Source organism: Pholcus phalangioides, unplaced genomic scaffold, assembly GCF_987345545.1.
Source record: "Pholcus phalangioides strain wild (caught in Gottingen) unplaced genomic scaffold, Ppha-v1.0 ptg000042l_1, whole genome shotgun sequence".
NCBI classification, from domain to species: Eukaryota; Metazoa; Arthropoda; class Arachnida; order Araneae; family Pholcidae; genus Pholcus; species Pholcus phalangioides.
In genome coordinates, this window is record NW_028301628.1 from 19064981 (window position 1) to 19087783 (window position 22803).

Sequence of the window (22803 nt, forward strand, 5' to 3'; positions counted from 1 at the left end):
TGATGGTTTTAACAAAATATGTTGACTGACCATATGACCCACACTTTAAATATTCGGACTTTTTTTCGTCTTTTTGTCATTGAACATGTATTGGAAACGGAAATTACATTTTGATTCACTGAGATTTGCAGCAGCACTTATTTGCCATCGAGTGGCTTATAGTCATAATTGGCAGTGGTTAATTAAAGTCGGTCGAGGCCCCGGGCACAAAGGAAAATACTGGGTCCCCTTAAAGTAGAAAAAAGTGTGGTTTGGGTTTTTTGGGGCCTTTTAGAAGTCAGGGCCCTGAGCGCGCACCCGCCGTTAAGTCCGCCTCTGATAGTATAGTTAGCAAAATTTGTCCACATTTGGCCAGTGCCGTCTTAACGCATGGGTCCACCCGGACAGGCTTTGACACATCTCGGAGGCCTCAAGAGAAAAGGGGTCTGACAAAAATGAGATCCGGTAAAAAAAAGTAATTTTCAATAATTAATATCACTTAGGGCCTCAGAAAAACCACTTTGCCCGGAGGCCCATGATGCTCTTAAGGCCCTGCATTTGGCGAGAATCTATACTTCTTTGCAACATTTTCGGGGTGATTTTGTAAAATTAAAGGTTTTTTTCAAATGAAAAACAGTAATACTATATTTAAAAAATATGCATACTTAAATTTTTGAGTATTTCCACTAAATGAAATTTGAAGAGATAAAATTGAATTTTGATTGCTGAATTACGCGTCTAGATACGTATTGGCAAACACTGCACATCCAATACCAATAATTTGCTTTAATCAAATTTTCTTTCCTTGACTAAAAAAATTGTTTCTATACAATCATATGCTATATATACCAGGGGTTTTTGAACTTTTTCCACCCGCTGCACCTATTTCCCTAATCAATGCTCATTGCGACACTCTCCAGAGCAGTTTAACAAAGAATCCCTTAGATAAACCTTTGTCAGAGCTGCTGCTCCAATGTGCCCCTGACAATAAGTGGCGGGTCACCAGGATGCTGCGACACATAGCTTGAGAACCCTTCTACTATGTTATGAAAGAGTAACTTCTTTTATACTATATTAGGGATTAAAAAATTATTTTTCGGTGAAATGTTGGTTAAGAGTCTATGACAGTTATTTGTGTGTTACACACACACCTGAAAAAAGGACTACTTTAACTCTTCAACTGAACAAAAAAATTTGTCACTGTTTTTAAGTCTCATTATTTCGTTAGTTACGAAAAAAAATAATTTTAAAACATACTTATTGATGTACATACTTATCTCTCTGTGAATCTTTGTACATATAATTTTTTCAATATAACATGTACATTATTCTATATGTACTTTATTACTGTATTATATATGTACATTATTCACATCATTTGTTTTATTGAAATTTTTTTTACAAGATTGTATCGATCACTCATAGATTACTGAGCAGTTAAAGGGTTAAACAAGAAAAATTGCGAACCACTAACTTGGAAAAAAAATAATATATAAAGTTATTCATTAGAAAGTCATTTTTAATATTCAATCAACTTTGTTAACATAACAAAAAGTTGAATTTCTCCTTGCACTTGACATCTTCTATGTTAGATGACATATATACATATTCACAGGATGTTAGGTAATTTTAGACTTGGCTTGCTCACTTTTAGAAAGCATTTCCATGGTCCTTATGTATATAAAAATTTATTTTATGCTTTTTCCTCTGCTTCATGTGACTCAAATTCATCTGAAGAAGAAGAATAGATAATTGGATCTGGTCTGTTTTGATTCACAAACAGTTCATCATCACTGTCTTCACTATCTTTGTCTTCATCGAACCGTTGCTCAGCATTGCTATTATATTCATCAAAGCTTTTTGGCCTGCAATAAGAAAAAAAATAGGGAAAGAATAAAATGTGGACCACACATAAAAAAAACAGAATATGAGAGAACTTCTTGATAAACACAAGAGTTTCTTCAGTTTTATAACGAAATACTTATTGAATAAAGCTTTTTTATTTCAACACATTGGCATTAGGCAATTTTCACTGAACTTTCCAAAAAAATAGGATATTTAAATGTGTAGCCACACGCTGTTTGGAAGGTAATTTATTTAAGCAAAACACAAATTACATCAGAGAGATAACAGTGCCTACAATACAACAGCACAACAACTTTTTTTTTCACTCTCTCTGTCCATAAGAGCAAATCTCGGGCGCCACCTATAATTCCTGCTACCAGTCGGCCTTTACCTCTACAAATGACATTAAGATATTTCAATATATGAGGGGTGTTCGGAAAGTGAAGATACAGTGACTACTATTTATTCAAAATATTTTTGTTTGGAAAAATGCCTACTACAAATTATTCACTAGTTCATGCGTTATTTTTCTATGTATTTGCCACTATTATCCCAAAATTTATTTGATTTGGAAACTAGTTTCTGTATCCCAGTGTTATGGAGTTGTGCCTAACCTAAGTGCCCCAAAGCAGAATGTTTAGCACTGTTCTGCAACGAGCCCTCGGCTGACAGAAATGTTCTGCGGTAAAAATCCCCATACATGTAATAGTGTTTTTGCACTTTTTCTTAAAATTCTTCCAAATTGTTCTGCAACGTACATTGCAGATTTTGTCACATTCTGCTTTTGGGCCTAAGCGATGCAGAGGTAAGATGCTCATCTTCCACCATGAAGGTCATTGTCAGGGTTAGGGTTCGATCCAGGGAAAGAACATTGAAAATTAGTTCTTTACCTACCTCAAGCTTGGGGTGACCACCTATAGATGGTGCCTTCATTTCCTAACCAACTCCATCAGTTGAAAATTGCAGGGTGCCAATATGACCAGAGTTGGTGTGCTGTAAAATAGTAGTAATGATATAGAAATCTGATGCCGGCTACCAGAACCACATTGCAATTTCATTTTTATTGTGTAATTGTCATGAATATGTTGTCCTAAGACTTTTTTTTCAGTTAAAGAAACAAAGGAAAGACACTGGCTACAGGGTCCACGCTGTTTGTGGTCAAAACTTACCACTTGGATCTGCCTGAGAAGACTATTGGTGACATTTGCTGCACAAGCCCAAGTAGGAGAACATCACTTCTCAATATTACATTCTTTTTGCCCATCAGAGCTGCTACCGGTTTGACAATATATAAAAAATATATAAAAGTGTTAATCATACTACTGGGAGGTATCAAGCCTCAGAACAGAAATCATGTTCCAGAAATGATTTTTCACTGAAATCATAGTTTTGAATTTCTTGGTTCTTGATGAATGACAATGAAACATTACTTGGTACCAATGCTTAATTGGTATATTGACCTATAATGATTAATACTTGAATTCATAAACATCAGTCCTACCTTAAGATTTCACAAGCCCACATCGTTACATTTTGTAGATTCAGTTCCCATAAATGACAATTTCTTTGTGAGTAACCACTAGGCGTTCACATTTGAGAGAACTTATGCCAGAGCACTCTTCTTGATTGGCTGGATTCTGAATAATCGCTGCTATTGTAAACTCTTGCTACTTGACTCAGACTATGGTGTACTGTGGTGAGGAATGACAAAAGACAACAAGGGAGAAGCAAAAGGATCAAGGTCAAAGTCAGCATTGCTAACTTATGCAATGATACATTACTTTTCTGCCTATACTTTAAGCCAAGGCTGGACAAATCCCAGTCACCAGGTTGCCATGGTGACTAAAAAATTTGTGCAGCTACCTAAAATTTTTCACGTGTGAGTACAATAGGAAATTCAAATTTTTGTGACAATACCCGGTGCCTAAACAAATTTACTGGCTCCTGAGTTTATTTCAATTTATCCAGCCCTGCATTAAGTATCATTACTTTCCGAACACCCTCGTATGTGTGTATCAAAACTATGCCAATTATAATATTGTAATATTTCATTGAAATTTTCAGCAGTTGTGCATAAGTAGTATTAGTAAGTTTTTAACTATGATAATAGGTAAAACAGCTTCCTTTGTGCAACAGTACTTCACAAAACTTGTACATTTTTTGTTTCATTCCTTACCTCATGTGTCTTACATACTATTCTGATTGAAGCAATATCACCATCGTCACTTTTTCACATTCCTATTCCATGCTTTCACAATCATTTAACTCATTGGATAATTCATCACAAATTAGTTTTAAAATACACCACATTTATCCATTACGATAAAATACTTACTAACAAATGTAATCATTAGAGCCCGGAAGTTTAGGCACTGAAAATGGTAAAAAAAGGCACTAAAATGTTCAAAATAAGCACTAAAGAAAGGCATTTATAATGTAAAAAAATGAAAAAAAAAAAGAACCAAAATTAAGAGTTATATGCTTTGGCCAACAGAAGATATTACCATGTGAAATAATAACAAAATGCTTCATATACAGTGAAACCTTGATGTAACGGTACTCTAGACGGGGGGGGGGGGGGGGGGGGGTCATCATTATATCGAGCGACAGCAGTTTAATGTTAGAACACTGGCATTTCTAGACAAGACTTTAAAAAATATCGTTGTGGAGGGATTTACTGTTATATTGAGTATCATTATAGGTTTTCACTGTATATAATATCAAGAATATAGCCATATGAAATAAATACTACTTACATTGTGATGTGGTTGTTACCAAAGATAGATTCAGCTCTAAAATATATTTTTGTTGCACGTAATAACGATGTGTTTCTTCAGATTTTCAAACATCAAGTTCTGTCTGCGTTCAGTTAATATTGTTTTGTGCTGGGAAAAAGATTGCTCTACTTCAACAGAGGTGATGGGCATGAAACGGAAGTAACTTGTAATGGTTGGAAAAATATGCAGATCCACCATGGTATCCCCTAGTTAGAACTTTCCCTATGTCCTTTATGATGTCAAAGTTGCGATAAGATGAAATCACTTTTTGACATTTCTCTTTGATTGCTTCACCTGTTTTGCCAGGAACAGAAGAGTTCTTTTAGGATTCTGAGCACAATTTCCAATGCATCTATTAGAGGGATATTTCTCCTTCCCAAAGATTCAATGACTTCAGGGAGTTTTCCAAAATACATTGATATGAACGCTAAATCATTTCTGACTTTGGAATTAAGAAGTAGTTCCTTGCTTCTCTTTTATTGCTATGACATCTTCATAGGGAAAACTATTCACCACTTCAGATATTTTGTCAAAATTAGAGCAATAATATGTGGCTGCTAATATCCATGTGCCCCATCTTGTATGAATTGGTTTTGGAAGTAACTGAATGTAAGGAGTGATTTCCTTGAAGGCTAGAATTTGAAAAGGAGCTTTTCCAAAAAAAATTTTTAACATGGAAATAACCATATCTACTTCTGGATGAAGTCCTCTTACTTTTTCTGCAATCCTGTGCAATGTTGCGCAAGACATGTCATATGCAGCAGGTTGGTAAACAAAACTTGCAACGCATTCCAAGCTTTTTTGATGTATGGGGCTGCATCTGTCAAAAACAATAGCACTTTCTCATGTCTGATGCCATCAGGCCAAAGTACAGTTAATGACTGGGTGAATAACTGAGCAATCGTGGTGCTGTTTGTTTTTTGCAATTCTTTGATGTCAGCAGAAACAATTTTTGTTCTTCTTGAAAATCCATCGTACTGACAATCGCATTCCCAATGTAACTTCCAGTTAACAAGTTGTTTCATCAATCGATAGCCATATATTTTTTGTGCCAATGTCATTTTGAATGCGATGAAGAACTTCTTTGTAACACTCATCCAAATATGTCTTTCTTAAAGTGGATTCATCGGGAACACTTTGGTTGGTATTTTTGGTGCACTTTGCCAAAAAATTCCGCACATTTTCATGTTCTAGTTTCCAAAGTGGAAAGCTGGCATTTATGAATATTTTGCATGAATCTAAAGAAAACTGCAATTTTTGGGAGGACTCCTGGAAACAGATTGATACCACGGATGATACTTTTCTATCTTTTGCTAATTTATGTTTAGATGTTTCCAAGTGTTGAACTAAATATTTTTTCAAAGTTGATCGATTTTTCACATAGCTTGCAGAACGAAACACTTCCGTGAGTGAAACACATCACAGCCAAACTCCTTCACAAAATTTTCTAATTTTTTATTTGCACAAACGCATACTTTGGGCATGATTAATTTTACTGAGACTAACACATGTGTTATAAGAGGAGCTATCTCATGCATGTATACAAATATACAAATACAAATACAAATACAACGCCACAACAGGCAAAATGCCCAACGAGGTGGCTGATAAAAAGATGCCCATAAAAATATGGTTGTCATATGTTTCAAAAATACAGCAACCCAATTAAAAATGCAATTAACACAAATTACAAACAATATATACACATGATAAAATATTATACAATGCCCATAAAGAATACTTATGGTTGTCTTATTCTAAGAATGGATAGCTTCTCGATTTACCCCAACATGTTTATCGTATTTCTTTTTAAACGTGTCAATTGTGTTACAATTTACTACCTCCGGGGGTAAGCTATTCCATTTATTAACAACCCTATTGGAGAAAAATTCCCTGCGACACCATAACCTTGCATTGTCCCTCACCAATCAATACTGGTGTCCCCTTGTAAAAGCAGTCGATTGGCGGTGTACTAAAAGTTCATGGTCCATCCTATCCATCCCATTGAAAATTTTGAACACTTCGATCATATCTCCTCGACACCTGCGTTCATTAAATGTAAACATATTCAAAAAATGAAGTCTTTCTTCATAACTCAAGCCCTGTGTGCCAATAAGGACACGCGTAGCTCTTCTCTGCACCCCTTCAACCAAGTCTATGTCCCTCTGTAGGTATGGTCTCCAAAACCTTACAGCATACTCCAGTCCAGGACGAACTAAGCCTCGAAAAAGCGGAAGAATGACTTTAGGAGAACGCGAAGAGACCTTTTTGAAAATGAGACCAAGCATTCTATTCGATTTTTTGACAACCGCTGAACAATGCTCAGAAAACTTAAGTCGCTCGTCAATGAGAATTCCCAAATCGGTGACTCTAGTTGCATCCGGGATAGTGACACCATTCAACTCGTAAGAGAACCGTGGGTTGTTCGAACCAAAATGAGCGACCATGCACTTATCTACGCTAAACGTCATGCTCCATTCATTTGCCCATGCTGCAATCTTGTTTAAGTTGGTCTGGAGCAACTCCCTATCGCTTTCATTCCCGATTACCCCCATTAGCTTCACATCATCTGCGAATTTGCTAGTAATTCCATTGATACCCTGATCGAGTTTATCGATAAAAAGTGAAAAAAGTATGGGGCCAAGGACACTTCCCTGAGGAACTCCACTTGTGACGTCTGTCCAACCAGAGAATTCCCCGTTCACCATAACTCGTTGCGACCTGTCTCTTAACCACGATTCTATCCAATTCAGCAAGTTGCCCCCTATTCCAATCTCGTGTAAACGCTTCAAGAGTTTGCCATGTTGGACCCGATCGAATGCCTTCTGGAAATCAAGATAAACAACGTCGACATTTTTGCTCTTACTTTTACAACAATTAATTCAGAGACCAGTGTCGGATCCAGGGGGGGGACGGGGGACGATCGCCCCCCCCAAGAGCCTTTAAACAATAGGTGAAGGGGCGATCGCCTCTCCCAAGAGCCTTCAAGCAAACATAACTCCAGTTACCTCACTTTTTTTCTTTATTAATCCTTATTTTTTTTAATTAATTTCCTTTTTTTCTCAAAATTCCTTTCCCTAAAATTTGTTCCCCAAGTTCCACCTTGAGATTTCTTCTGCTGGTAAGGTCGAAAAAATAAAGAAGTCATAGCCGGAGGAGGGTCAATTGTATTCCCACCAAGGTTCTATAGGGATTCCATACGATTCGGCTGTCACGCTGCCTAGCGCCTAAGGGCTCGTGTAGAGAGGCAAAAAAATTTACACCCTTCAGTTTTCTTGGTAATGCGCAATAAAGCACAAGCCATCAAATAAGATGAATCATCGTTTTCTAGTCTTTGTTATCTTTTTTTTTTTAATTCAGTCCTGAAACACGCAAGCTTGACGTGGATAAAAAAATGGCCATATTTAGAAAAAAACTGTTTTTGGTAAGTAAAAATTTAAAAATTTTAAAATAAATGGGTGTTAAGAAAATTAATTCTATTGCTTTTGTAGCACATCTGGGGTTTTCCCAGAGAATGAAGCTGCATTCGCTTACGGATTCACTGATAATGACATTAACGGGGGGTTCCCCACAGGGTGAGGCTAACAGGGCTCAGGACGATTCTCATCATTTTTTTGATTTTCACTACAAATTTACTATAGTGGGGCCTAAAAGTATGAAAAATCTCAGCAAAGCCCCCCCCCCCCCCCTCGAAAATGTAGCTCAAAAGCCCTGCTGCAGAAGGTGAGCATTTGAACACACACACATAGCTTCTCTATAATATCTATGAAAATATAGGCTTCGGCCCCATCTAATAATTAAAGCCTTTATAATTTGAAATAAGTACCTGGATTAAACATTATAAGTGGATCGCGCGTATTACGCTTTTGCAAAAACCACCATAAAAGTCGTTTTTCCGTTTGCAACGTCTTTATAGCATTAGTTGAAGATGGGACCATGAAAATGAATCGCACTAAGTGGGAAAAGGTTCTAAGAGCAGTGCCGCAACCAGATGCTTGGTCAGCATCTTGGTGTCCCTTGTAATGTTAAAGGGCAGGTAAAAGGTTGAAATTCACACCCCCCTCCGGTCCAGCGCCCGGGGCATCAAACCTACCTCCTCTTCCCATGTTTCGGCCTTGAGCAACGTTATAAGTGGAATCCACTATATAAAATTGATTGTGTGGTGTTGGATGTTCACCAGGAATTAAATTTAACCACCATCTTTTCAGACAAAAAATCTGAAAATTAATATTGTGCACTTTATAATCATAATTAAATATTAATTACAATCATTCCAATTTGCATGAAAGTAAGCTTTTGCTATTTAACGTATCTGCGGCGAAAAACTGTTTTTGAATAGGTTTTTGACAACCATATAGTCTGCACAAAATTGAATAAGAAATTTATTATTTTAAATCACGCAATATTAGAATTTCATTAGGAAGCTCTTTTGCTCTTAATTTTTCCTTAATTATGCAGACAAATTAGTACCCACATATTTTATTGAAATATGCGTCAATTATTTCTTGCTATCGAAAACAGTCTATACTTGTTTCAATAACTTTTCAATGCTATATTTTCATATTTAAGAACATTTTCATATTTTATCTTGACGTCCTATTCGAATAAGCAAGATTTACCATTTAGTATTTCGTGTATTTGTGTTTCCAAGATTTTACATTTCCTGATTAGTAATTCTCTGAAACTCGTGCTAAGGTGGTTCCAAATTAAAGTTTTCATCCTTTATGAGTTGTTTATTTGAAACCGAACCAGAGATTCAGGTTAGGAGATTGAGAGTAATTTTGATGTTCAGTCAGAAGTGCATTTACGGTTTTGCCGCCTGTAGGCTATTCAAATTTCACCGCCCTTCCACTCTAGTCTAATTTTCTCGACTACTCTATCCACAAATTTTCCATCCCATGTTATAGCCCCCCCACTCCTGCAAATACACCTGTGTTAAAGTCACTCTTTTAAAGGTCCGTCCCACGAGAGTTTGCTAGAGGACGCTGGGTAAGATAATTAAAGGCTTTGTCAGGATCCGCGGTCGTCTCGAGCCTCTGGGAAGCAATAATTTTTAAGGCTTTCAATACAAAGGCAGAGGAACGACCGTCTTCCTTTGTGAATGACAGAACAAGTACGGTTTACTTCACGCCGGCTGTGGTTTTTGCGGTTTATGTCCAACAAAAACTTTTATTAACTTTAATTATCTTACCCAGCGTCCCCTAGCAAACTCTCATGGGAAGGACCTTTTAGTCATTTACATGTTTGCACCCTGTTTTCGTCACACACGTGTTTGATGCTGGTTTTGGTAATGTTTTCGTTACTTACACGCGCTCTAGATAATACCGTCTTAACGCATTCCCCGCGGGCGGGGGCCTCAAATGCAGAGGGGGCCTCTGGTTTTAAAATTTTAAAAGTAAATGTGTCTCGCCAGGTAGGGGGCTCAGAAAAATTACTTTTTCCGAGGGCCCAGTATACGCTTCTGACGGCTGACTCTAGGCCACTCACTGAACTGGTCCCTCACTCTTTATGTCACTCATTTGATCATTCACATTCTTACTCACGCTCTAAGTCACGCTTTTGCTCATTCACGTGCTTGCAAACTCTCTAGGTCACTCACTGACACGGTTGCTTGCTGTCTGGGCAGAGGTGGGTTTATTTGAGGGTTATAAAAATTTACCGCCCTTCTTCCATTTTGCTAATTTTCTTGGCCACTCAATCCTCAAATTTGCCGACCTTCTGAACTTGCCGCCCTGGGCTATAGCCCATTTAGTTCTCCTGTAAATAGGGCATGAGGATGGTTAAAATCAGTGTTGCAAAAAAAAGAATTGAGGGGAAAAACTGAAAAATTACCAGCAAAAAAAAAGGCTGATGGAATTCAATTTTTCTAGAACTAATAGAGGTATGAATTATTAGTACAGTAGACTCTCGCTAATCTAGCACATATCACACCAGGGTGTACTGGGTTAACGAAATCACCGAATTGCTGCAAATTGATTGAAAAAGTCCATTTAAATAACAAACTTCTGCTCATAAACATGTGCGCACTATGTTTTTCTCTTCTATGCTCGGAGAAAACCGGCCTAAAAACACTGGATTACTGGAGAGATTATTGAAAGTCTGACCCTATACGTAGTAGTATGGGAAACCTTATTTGAAGACAAAGATGTGGGTTTTAGACGCAAAACATTTTCATAAATCGGATATACAAAGCTGGAAATTTGTAATTTTTTTAATTTTATCCTCTCGTTTGAAAATTATAAGTGATAAAGGAGGAAGTTAAAGGTATTATTTGTAAATACAGACATGTCATAAATGGGTGTTTTACTGTGTGTAGTACTTATTTTCATTTTAAGAGAGGATACAAGTTTGGTGTGCTATAAAATTGTTCACAGGAAGAAAAATAGACTGTCGAGAATGTGAGTAACTGAAAGAAGACTGCTTAATGTTCCCTACACCAATCGCCAAGTCCTCGAAGCGTATACATGAACACGAAAAGTTGCTGGTGTGAGTGTAGCTCGGCTTTGGATGCTTGAGTTTCCAGCAGCGATTCCGAACCTTTTCAGTGCATACGCCAAGCAGATCATGAGTAAATAATAAACACGGTATTGAGAGAAACAAGAGGGACCACCTTAGGGACCCCATGGATGGAAACAAAGTCCCTTTGGTCGGGTCCAGTGCAGAGTGGGAAGTACTGACCTGATATGAATTAGTACGAGACAAGCTGAGCCAATTGAGGGCCCCACATGGATCTGCCGGCAAATAGATAGAATTCTCTATCGAACGAGACAGACCACAGAGGGCTCACCTGGAATCACTGATGTAAACAAAGCTCAATTGGCCAATTCCATCACCTGCATTCAAAATCTGAACAGGGAAAACATCTACCCTGTGCTGTACTGAAACCGAAACTGCCTTATCACGGACTCTACATATGAGAGGACAAAAGCTGCGCCGCATAGGTTCAGCTTTTTATCTGAAAGCATGAAGTCATTTAAAGTTTGAGCGGTCACAAGAATTTTTTACAAGCTCAGTGCGACCCGAGTAAGGGTGCTGTCATTATGTGTGCGCGTAGTACCTATTTATTTGATAACTACTTTGTTGTTGTGCGTCAAGTTCATGCTCCCAAGGGTGGAGCTGACAGGGCCGGGGACGATTCTCATCAGTTTTTTTTGTTTTTTTAAGCTATAAATTAACTATAAAGGGGCCCGTGAAAAGTCTGGTCTGGGGGCCCACTAGAGACTTTAGCCTAGGGGTCCCGCTCTAGGATGTGGAGGCCATGATCAGGGCTTTAGATTTTTTTTCTTCTTTCAAATGTTCAAGGATCGTCTCTCTTAAACGAGGTTTCTTGTATCCAAGTTAGCTTAGAATTCATTTCCTCTGGTTGACCAAGATCCTTATTTTATTCATATTATTTTGCCTAATTGTTATCATAACGTCACAAAGAAACGTTTAATACTTTCACAGGGATCAAAAAAATTAAATTTAAACGGAACGTATCTATCTACTTTGACTTGAAAAGCTGGAAAAAAGCATTTATCGAATACATTCGGATGAATTTTTATTTGTGCACATTGTTTTGTCCGGTTAACTGTGAGCCTTAATTTTTAATTTTTATCAAACGAAGGAGGAAGAAGTAGTATTTTAGGAACATTTTAAAATACCAATTCTTCATATGTTTTTCATATTCTGCTCCCTTTTCATCTGCAAATTTTTTATTTATTTGTACAACTGCTCTTGATACTGTTAATAAAAAAACATTTTGAGCTGGTAATGTGCATCAGAATTCCTTACAATGTTTATAAATATAACACACATTATTCAGTCTGCACCTCAAACTTTTTTTTCGTACGGTATTTTTTGCGAGGGTAGCCAGCACAAACGTTCAAATTTATTATCAAAAACAGCTTATTCATTAATTGTAACACCAGTAAAGTTAGCAAGCAATTTTTTAAATTAGTATGTTGCATATTGAAAAAATATTATTTTTATAAATATAAATTTTAATTTAGATTTAATGTTTAACTGCCTTCAATTTTTAATTAATTTCATTTAAATTAATTTTTATTTTCAATTAAATGTAATCGTAATTAATTTTAATGTTCAATTAATTTTTTAAATGAAAATTAATTGAAAGTTTTAAATAATTTTAATTCTTAATTAATTTTTTATTAGTTTTTTATTTTAAGTACGTTTGGCACCTGCGGACACTAGATTGGGTCTCACGAATCGATATCTTCACAGTAAAAAATTGCCCCCCCCCAACACACCACCCTGGATCCACGCCTGTCAGAGACATAGGCATTTCAGAACTATGGGGAAAAATGACTCACTGTAGGTAAGATCATGAGAATCTTCCTCATTTTCTCTTTCTTTCGAGCAGATTTTTCCCACATGAACCTATTGGTGGAGATATTGCAGCAGTACTTAAATATTTTCCTATGATTGGTCACTTGATGGACATTGGGAAGGGGGATGCCAATGATATATCTACCAGCATCTACAACTTGCGATTCCATTGATAGCGACCCAACAGAAAACTTAAGAGACAGTTTCTAGTTCATGGGGAAGGAGAGCGAGATGAGATTTTTTATTTTCTGCCATGTTTTTTTTGTTCTTTTTTCCCCATATTCCCCTGTTTCTATTTCTTTATTTATACAATACTGTAGGCTAAGGCCTATGCAAGAGAATTGTACTATAGTCGGTATTGGCACCAGTCAATACTGACGCCAACGTCTTCTGAGGAAGATGGAGGAAAGTTTCCTGGAAATTGGTATAGGAAAATTCTGCAATTATCAACAAATTGGCAAAAGACAAACATGTCCGATTTTACGAGGGTCTGCTATTCTTTTGTTTTATGAATCGTGTACAAATGGTTATTTTTATAAATTCAATGCCCCCTCCCACTCGGAGATCACAAAATGTGATTCCTATTGCCATTTAATTTTTTTTTCTAGACAACGATTAAAAGAAGGGACAGACAAGGAAGAAGAAAAGCTTTTTGTAGTGGACCAAGTCTTTTTCCTCTCACTACTGACTATTTGGTGCTACTGTGCAATGTGCAGAACAGCTACAAACAAAAATCACTTTTTTCTAAATTTTGGCTGGGCTCCCATGTGCACTACCCCTTGCCCTGAGGTGTTGGCATGAATCATTTTCACTATTGCAGATTCATATCGGTTCCTTATGCCAGATTCATATTGGTTTTTGGTGAGCGCAGACAAAACTTTGTGGATAAAAGCAAAAGAATAAAGAAATAGGCATTTATGGCACATTTTGCCTGAACTTCTGAGCTCTAGTATTTATGCACCACTGACACAGATAATTCTGGTATCTAATTCATCAGAAAAGCACACATTTGTTAGACCGTGTTAAATTAGTTTTTGAAAACTTTAGATATGTAGATAAATCTTCAAATAACAGTAATTGGATAAAATTTCGTCTATATATATATATATATAAACAAAATTTTATCCATGTGATTATTTTATAATATCGCTTCATGTGATTAACTCACCATATTCCTATTGATTTATAATATTTTATCTGATCTTTCAGCAGAATCCGTACAATCTCAGCCTTTACTTTTAGTCCTTCAGCTATCGGCTCCACTACAACAAAATCCCCTGAAACAAAAATAACTAGTCATTCGAAGAGTATAGACATTTTAATTCAAGTTTACATTATAAGTTCAAAAAGAAATGGGAAGGGGGGGGGGGAAGATGCAATGATAAAAACATTTTCTCAGCATAACAGAATATTCAAACCACGTGATGAATCATTGGCAAAGGTGCTGATTCCCAGACTTGAAAAATCTGTAATTTGTCAAGTGACGAAATATTTTGCTGCTGAAGAAAACATGTCATACAAATAAAAAAGAAAAGGAAAACTGAGAGTTGCATAGGGTGACCAAATGACAAATTTCTCTGGAACATGCTAGTTTTTCCCGTCATTCTGGACAGTCCTGACTTTTATAATAAAAATGTTCCACATTTACATTTTCAATGAGGTCCATTGGCATACGCGAAGGGGGGTTTTGGGGTTCTAACCCCCTCCCCCAAGCCGAGATTATAGTGTTATTTTGCTGGAAAAAACTTAACCCCCCCCCCCTCCCCAGAGAAGGAGAAAAAAATGAAAACTCCTCTTCAGAAAATTTTGCGTACGCCTATGATGAGGTCTGTTGAATTCTTCACTGAATTCTCTTCTTATTCTTCACTGAAATCAAGGGTTAAAATTATTTTGCCAATTTTATAAATTATGTTATATACATATTTCATTCAACTATGAATATAAATATTTTTCTCATATATCAGTCATTTTAAACATATTTCTGTACAATTCATTTTGATTTCTGTGACTTGCAGTAGCACTCCATCTCTCAACTTTGGTGATTTTTTAGCAAATTTAGAGATAGTTGGCATAGTTATTTTTTGCCCTGTATTTGGAATCCTATTTCCCATATTTCTTTTGAGGAAACCTGATCAACCTAGGATTACAAGTACTCAGGGGTTTTCTTTTGGTATATTTAATTTATGCAAAGCCACAATTCGAGGATTTTTTCTATGAATAAATACAGAAAATGAGAAGAATCTGGTTTTCAACTGGAAGATTTTGTTAAGGCTGGAAAATTGGAAGCATTTGTACCTATGCTATAATGAAGTAATTGATGCAAACATTGGTACCTATGCTATAATGAAGTAATTGATGCAAACATTGGTACCTATGCTATAATGAAGTAATTGATGCATACAAAAGAAAAATAATCTCCTTAAACGATCATATCGGTGAGCAATTTTATAATGATATAAAGAGATAACCCCTTTTGATATTATATAATTACCTACCTCTTTTAATCCAAATGCTTTTCCTAAATTTTGTAGGCATGCTGGCAAGAAAGGTATCTCCCTCGGCAGTGACAACTTCGTGAAGATTGTTTCCTCTTCCACTTAATACCTAGAAAATAAAATTTATAAATATCTCACAGAAAAAAAATCAATATCAACTTTGAGGCAAAAAAACACCTTTAAATCCACGTAAATTATGTATTTCACATCTTTCCCTTAATTCATTAAATGACTGTTCCAGTTATTATACATTTGAATAACAATCAGAAGAAATAACCGAAAATGTTTAATATTTAGATATTATTCTGAATATCAGCTGAGAACAAGGATTTCTCGTGAAAAAAAATTGGCGGGGGGGGGGGGGAGTTCATTTAATAATTAATCCATGATCGTAACCATTCTAAAATTCTAAACAGGGTTGTCAAATTTGCTCCCCGGGTAGATACTTATTTCCCTCCAGCTGGGTTTTTTGGGGAAAATAGTTTCTTTTTTTGGGTAAATAGTTTGTTTTCGAAGAAAATGTGTTGCTTTCAGGTTAAAATTTTATTTTAAGGTCAGTTTATGTATTCTAAAACTTGCTGCATAGTGCAGTGTTTAGAACATGTATATTTTAAAGGTTTTTTTGGGAGCAAAAATGTGATACTGAATTTTCATTCAAAAAATATTTACATGTTTGCATTACATCTTTATAAGATTATTAATTGTTGGATTAATAATAATCCAACAAATCTAATGCACCCAAAATCCTTAATTTTGACCTCCACTCGGAGTCTCAAGAACCTCATCTCCACCTAAAAGTCCAAGTACCTATCTCCCTCTTTACCAAATTACTTAAAAACAAATCCTACCAAATTTTGGAACTTCCTCAGACCTAAATCTGTTGAATCTGCTTCTCTTAAAATCTCAAATAAAAAATTCTGTGAATTCTTAGAATTTCTAAATATGGCGCTACTATGGGTAATGAATATAACATGAAGAGAGGAGAATCAAGCAATTAGATTACAGCAAACTTATCTTGAATATACTAACTCCAGCAAGTTATCTGCTTAAAGACGCACATACATTAGTGAGCAGATCATGTAATGTAAGCATTCGCAATTGGTTGTTCAGTAATGTGCATGGCATTGTGAACAACGACTAATCCTTTTTGAGTCATTCGAACCGGACCACCGGGAGTCCATTTTTCCAATGAACACAAAGGAAGTTTGTTTCCCCAAGAATGGATTAGAACCACTCCAGGAGAATCTTACCTTACATGTTTTGCTTGATAATGTTTATGTGCCTTAACACTAATACTTGGTTGCAATGTACATGCCAAATTAAATTGTACAGCATGTAAATTAAAGTTGATTTAACTGGAATGACACATTTGAAAAAATCTGAAAGGCTAAAAATGTGAGAAAACTACGTTTGATGATTTTCGAACTGCCAATGGGCAGAGTCAGCTTTATTGAAAGTTTGATAACAGAGGAGGAGAGACTGTTTTCTTCCCTTCCGGGTAGAAATATGTGAAAAGTATAAATAATGTAAAAAAAACATCAGAGTATTTCTCTTCCTATGTTTTTTTTTTTATTCTCAGAGTTGGTGGGGGGAAGCACTATTATATGCAAAAAATCAGCAAAACATTCTTAAAAAAAAGGTGTGCCATTTTGTAGAGCATTTAGTGATTTCCACTGTGGCGATTGTAATGCGGACCAGGGAAATGTTAAAAACTGCCTAAAGAGTAAAAACCTAAAGAGAAGTTGATGAACTGATCAGTATTTTTCTGTTATTACCATCCAACACATTTTTGACACCAAATTGGCACATTTTGACTTGATTCTTACTACATGCCTTTGGTGCAATACTAGGCTTGTTGACAAGATATTTAGGGTTCTTGGCCATTATGTGTGAACCAGGAAGCACCAACACCTTTCACTTTCCAACAAGAGCAAACACTACATTGCTATTTCGACTTCAAGTCACCTTTCATTTGAAACCACTTTATTACCATGAGGTGATTATAAGAACACTTTCTTTCTTTTTAAAGAATACCTCTGTTTTGAAGAAATAGGATGGCCCCTTATTTGTCCTTTAGCAAATCCTAAATTTTGATATCCATTGTGAGGAAAAACTATATGGTTTTTAACTGAAGAGTAACAAAAATGTGGTTGCATAAGAGAGCCAAACCGACTCTGAGAAAACTCAACAGGAAAGAAGCTGAGCCAAACTGGCGGTGTGAATTCGCCAAGACAAAAAAGGCACTAAGCGGATGGTTATAATGGAAAAGTACCTGCTGATAATTCAAATTACAGGTGACAACTGCCATAATTCCAGGTTTTGAACGGGTCATTTTTTGTCATTTTGCTATAAAAAACATTTGATAATTTTTGTTTTACCATGGTCATTGTTAACACAAAGGGTAATTAGACTGAGACTTAGACTGATAAATAGATTCGGGGGGGGGGGGGCATTCTCACTCCCTCTCCATTTCTTTCACAGAGACAACAAGAGATTAGGACAAATAACATATACAGTCAAATCGCAGTATAACGAACTCTAAGAGACTGTAGAAATCACTTCGTTAAAACAAAATTTCGTTATAAAGGAATTCCAGATATTTGCATTGTTTCTATATAAACTTATCTGGGGGATTAGAAAAGTGTTTGTTAAAACAGGATTTAACTGTATATAAATATATACTGTATACAATAACTATGTTTTTCTGCATATAAATTTGATCTTTGTAACGACATATTATTCATGGAAAAAAGACATGAAATGTTCAGTACCAAAAATTTATTGTAAAAAAGCAGTGACTTTCACTCACTTTGACTATTTGTTGGTCTTTCGATGGCATTTCATAACTATTTAATACTTCTTCCATCACATATTTATTCTTTAGTATTTTTGCCATTTTTCATTGACTGCAAAAAATTACCCATGAAACAACAAAGTTAGTTATCGCAGGCACATGACATCGATGCTTTTATCTTATAGCAATACAACATATCAAATTTCATGTGTATAAGGCTGGGATTACACTGTAAAAGTTTAACAAAAGATCTTTTACAAAAACTTAGGAAAACAATCAATAAGCCTATTGGCTAAATTTATTTGAATGTAATAGATAGTATATATTAGATACACTTATTGGTTGCATTTTTCAAGTGTTATAAAAGAACTTTTCCAAAACTTTCATAATGTAATCCTGGCCTAAGACAGCACTGGACAATCTTTAAGCACCAATACCAATTTTTCAGTTGCCACGGTGACCTGGGATTTGCTCAATCCTGGTATGACAAAGTATATTGTTTTACATTTATATTATTCAATGAATCGATACACAGTAGGTCCTTGATTTTACTGGGGGGGTTTTTTGCGGTATAGGAAAATTATATTAAATATAAATTGACAAAGACTTTTTATATTTTGGAGCTTTACGATAGCTTTCTATTACACCTAGAAATTATTAATTTTTCATTAATTCTTGAAGAAACTGGTGACAAATTTTTTTACCGGACCTTAGCAGCAAGTTTGCCAGGGTGGCAAATTTGAAGATCGATTGGTCAAGAAAATTAATAAAATGGAAAAAGGGACAGAAGAATTTGTATAGCCCACCATAAATCCACATCTGCCAGAGAACAAAAGGAAGAACACAGAATAAACCAAAAGAGTGACCTAGGGAGTAAGGGGAAAGGTCAGTGAGCACGACAAAAAGTATGACCAATAGTAATGATGAACAGATTCAGCTCACTATTTAAATATAAATTTATTTAAAAACCTTTTTGCACATGCAAAAAACTGGAGCAGGTATGCAATAAATATGCATGAAATTATCAATAGGCCTATTGGATTGGTTTTTTTTTTTTGGTGCAAGGCCCAATTAGGTGAAAAAAAAATTACGCCAAAACAAATTACCAATTATAAATGAGATAACAAATGTTATCTCATTTCGAGATGAATGGGGGGGGGGCCCTAAAAAAATATTTTTTTCATTTATTTTGTATAATAACCCTTTTAAGCCCCTTCCAAGAAGACATGCTATGTCCTTGTATAGTGTGTGACCAAAAGGGTGACCTCCAGTGTGCAAGGATGGGAGTGCTCAAAAGAGTGACTTAAAGACATATTTACTGGAGTGTGGGGAAGCTAAGCGGGTCTTTTAGCATAGGGCGGCAAATTCGAGGAGTGAGTGGTAAAACAAATTCAACTAGAATGGAAGAACGGCGGCGAAATCTCCTCTGATACAAACGTAAACACCGCATGTCTCGCAGTAGCAAAATTTGGATATAATATTTTAATCTCAAAATTTACATCATTCACATTTTATTTCTGAAAATTTTAAATCTTTCTAAAAGGCACGCACGCGTCGTGGACATAATATTATGGATAATAATAATCCATACTGAAAAAGCATTAGTAGGACACGAGCATACAATAGTGCGATAGTTTCGAGTGAAAAAGGACTGAATGAATAAACGGCAAATATATTCAAGAAATTAAAAACAAACAACGTACGTTCATGGACGCAACAAGACTTTTATGGAGCGTGAAATTTTACAAGAAATTATATCTCTCAGAGGAAAACGGAAAAAAAAGTTTACACGGACGGCTTTGATCTTTTGTTTGTGATCCATAACAATATCGTGACCATATGATGATATTCAACCCGTATTTGAGGCTTTTCGAAGAACAAGATATAGTAGTCGTGATTCAGGTTTACGCGGATGCGCAATATGGGAGGGTTACTTTTCTTCGAGTTTAAAGTGTGCCTCCGGCTGTTACGTGTGCGGCAACTTTATCACTAAACACCAGTGTTCATTCACGATTTCGCTTTTATTTCGTCATGACTGCTCGCGCATAATGTTACAGTGATATATCATTTAATAGTAGTATAACATAATGATGATAATAATAATAATGATGTATAATATAATACCTTCGGGCGAACCCCGTCGCTTCGCTCCGCGATCCTCGGCCGATAAGGGGGGCCTCTGCCCCCGGACCTGAAAATATCGACTCTGTTTTTACCACAACCAGAAACATGGCAAAACACAAGTTCAAACAGAATGTTCCAAAAAATGGCAGCGGGTAACACTATACCGCTACAGGAAATGTTCCGCAGTTCCAATTTTTACTAGAAAGATCAGAACTAGAACAATTAAAATTAATTTAAGAGATCAAGAAATAAAGATGGAAGGGAGGGGAAAAAAGTGACTATTATATGTGAAATTGCTACAGAATTTCAGCTCATAGGTAAATACACAATTTCTTTATTCAAATTGATATCATTTTGAAATAACAATAAAATGGTAAGATTATATAATTTTTTAGTATAATTTCATTTGCTTTGAGTGATTTCAATGGAAAAAAAATTCGCAATAAAATTATCTGGTCTTTTTACATTACACTAAGGCGCGAAAATGCGTGCTTGCCTCGGCTGACATAGTACGTAGTTGCGGCCCTGCACGGAAAAACAAGTCTAGATTAAATAAATATAGTGAATTGACTTTTTTTCATGATGGATGCTAAATGGTTCGATTTTTTTTATGTTCATGCTCAAAGTACCCATGCTGTCACCTGAAGTCAATGAAAACGTTTTTGGTACGCCGTAATTTGTCTCAAAATTGACGTGATGAAAATGGTCATTGTCCACTTTGGAAATGCCGAAAATGACGTTAAAAAGTAACCATGTCCAAAGAAATTCGTGAAGAAGTAAGAAAAATATGGAGTCAGCTACAACGAAGATATACACCCTAACTGGGTGGGCCATGAGCATACAAACCTGACGCCTCTACCAACACGCTTTGATAACCACGACCCACACAAGGGTGGAACTAACGCAGCTCCGTCCCTTCATTATTATTTTCACGCTATAAATTCACTATGGAAGGGGCTCTTGAAAAGACTACTACTACTAAACCGTATATGCACCTGATGCACATCCCTCTACGGAATTTCTAACGAATCGGCACACGCCGGAATGTGTGTTCTGAGTACATGTGTGGCCCAAACGTATTAACGTTGTCGAGTTGCACTGCACTTGTTTCGTGTTCGTGCTGTAACGTAAAGATAGAAAGGCTTGAATCGTATTGTAGGTCTGCCTGCTCTCTGCCAGGCGAACTTAGAGAGACTTTTTCAAATAGGAAACCGGCTCACATCCGTGCCTCGAAGCTGGAAAACCGCAGAAAACCAGCTTCAGCCGGCCACCACTGCGCCATTAACGCGGTTCGAACCTGGATCCTCAGGACGAGAGTGCAGTACGATGCCCACACGACCGCACAGCGGCTAAGGCTTTTGAAAAGGATGGACACACACACACACACAGGAGCCCACCAAATATTCCATCCTAAGGGCCTTGCTGCATGATGTGGGGCCATGTTAATAGCAATAATGTCGATTGAAGTTATTTTCGTCTTCTTTTATTTTCTATCCTTGAAAAATTATAAATAATGCAAATAATTATTTGCGTTGTTTATAATTTGCAAAAAAAGAAAGGAAGAAATGAAAGGGGAGATTTAAACATTTATTTTTTTAGTTCAATGCAGCTCAAAGGACCCATTGCATCTTTTTTTTAATTATTGCCTGAATTCACAGATCCCCTGATCTTCGGTATAAAATATAAAACATGATCCGGACTTGCGCTCGGTTTGAAAGGAAAAAAAGGTCGACAGAGCATTTAACAACTTCACGTATAATACGAACATTCAAATTAACCTGCCGAATTGTTTGCTTCCGAATTCAGAACACAGGTGGGAACACTTATTTAAAATGAATAACAGACATTCCGCAGAGACAAACCTCACCATTAGATTTGTCTCATACACAGTACATTACGACCTGCCCCAATTCGTTAGGGGTTTCTCGGATGATTATTTATGTGCATGTAGGACTTAGTAGCATGGCTTCTTCACAAGAGTATGGTTGTGAGGGCTTGAGCCTACGGGAGAGGGCGACACAATTACTTTCTTTTTTTTTTTCACACTGTCAATTCACTATGTAGGAAATCGCCAAAGATCTCAGCCCAAGGACTCTTCCACATAATGTAGGGGCCATACCGTAGCGACATAAAATCCACATATGCAAATTTCATCAAATATCATTTTGAAAATATATATGTTTTTCCATCCCCCCCCCCCACCCCCCAAGAAAAATAGCAACGAATTTTCGAAAAAGGTAATTGAAAAATCAATTAATTTTCATGCTCCATTCTACCACTCGTTCAAAGTTTCCAGTTGCAAATGAAAACCTTTTCATCCCACTGTTACTCTTCACATGTTTTGCGGCATTTGATTTTTCTGTTAAGGCACATATAAATGTATGTACATTAGCGCGCGGATCATGCAATGAAAGCATTTGCAATTGATTGTCCAGTAATTTGTACGGTGTTGTGAGCGATT

The 22803-nt window shown here is 36.3% G+C and overlaps 1 protein-coding gene across 2 annotated transcripts; it reads right to left on the reverse strand.

The window, feature by feature from the left end:
* Nucleotides 1-1227: 1227 nt before the first annotated feature.
* Nucleotides 1228-20054, reverse strand: LOC149064581 (putative RNA-binding protein EIF1AD). 2 transcript variants are annotated; one of them, XM_089254954.1, is made up of 5 exons: nucleotides 19922-20054; nucleotides 18234-18330; nucleotides 15425-15533; nucleotides 14098-14206; nucleotides 1228-1844 (listed from the first exon to the last, which is right to left on the reverse strand). In XM_089254954.1, exons 2-5 carry the CDS (start codon nucleotides 18318-18320, stop codon nucleotides 1673-1675), a joined length of 477 nt encoding a protein of 158 aa, XP_089111080.1. In that variant the 5' UTR covers nucleotides 18321-18330; nucleotides 19922-20054; the 3' UTR covers nucleotides 1228-1672. The 2 variants fall into 2 exon arrangements, with proteins under 2 accessions (XP_089111080.1, XP_089111081.1); XM_089254955.1 differs by lacking the exon at nucleotides 19922-20054 and adding an exon at nucleotides 19025-19079 and having other exon boundaries at nucleotides 1345-1844.
* Between the last annotated feature and the right edge of the window lie 2749 nt (nucleotides 20055-22803).

Excerpts from the sequence above, each read along its gene's own strand:
- LOC149064581 (XM_089254954.1), bottom strand. The coding sequence starts at position 18,320 with ATGGCAAAAATACTAAAGAATAAATATGTGATGGAAGAAGTATTAAAT. Across the intron at positions 15,534-18,233 it reads AAGACCAACAAATAGTCAAA|GTATTAAGTGGAAGAGGAAA; the intron begins GTGAGTGAAAGT and ends TTTATTTTCTAG. Across the intron at positions 1,845-14,097 it reads TATAAATCAATAGGAATATG|GCCAAAAAGCTTTGATGAAT; the intron begins GTGAGTTAATCA and ends TTCTTATTGCAG.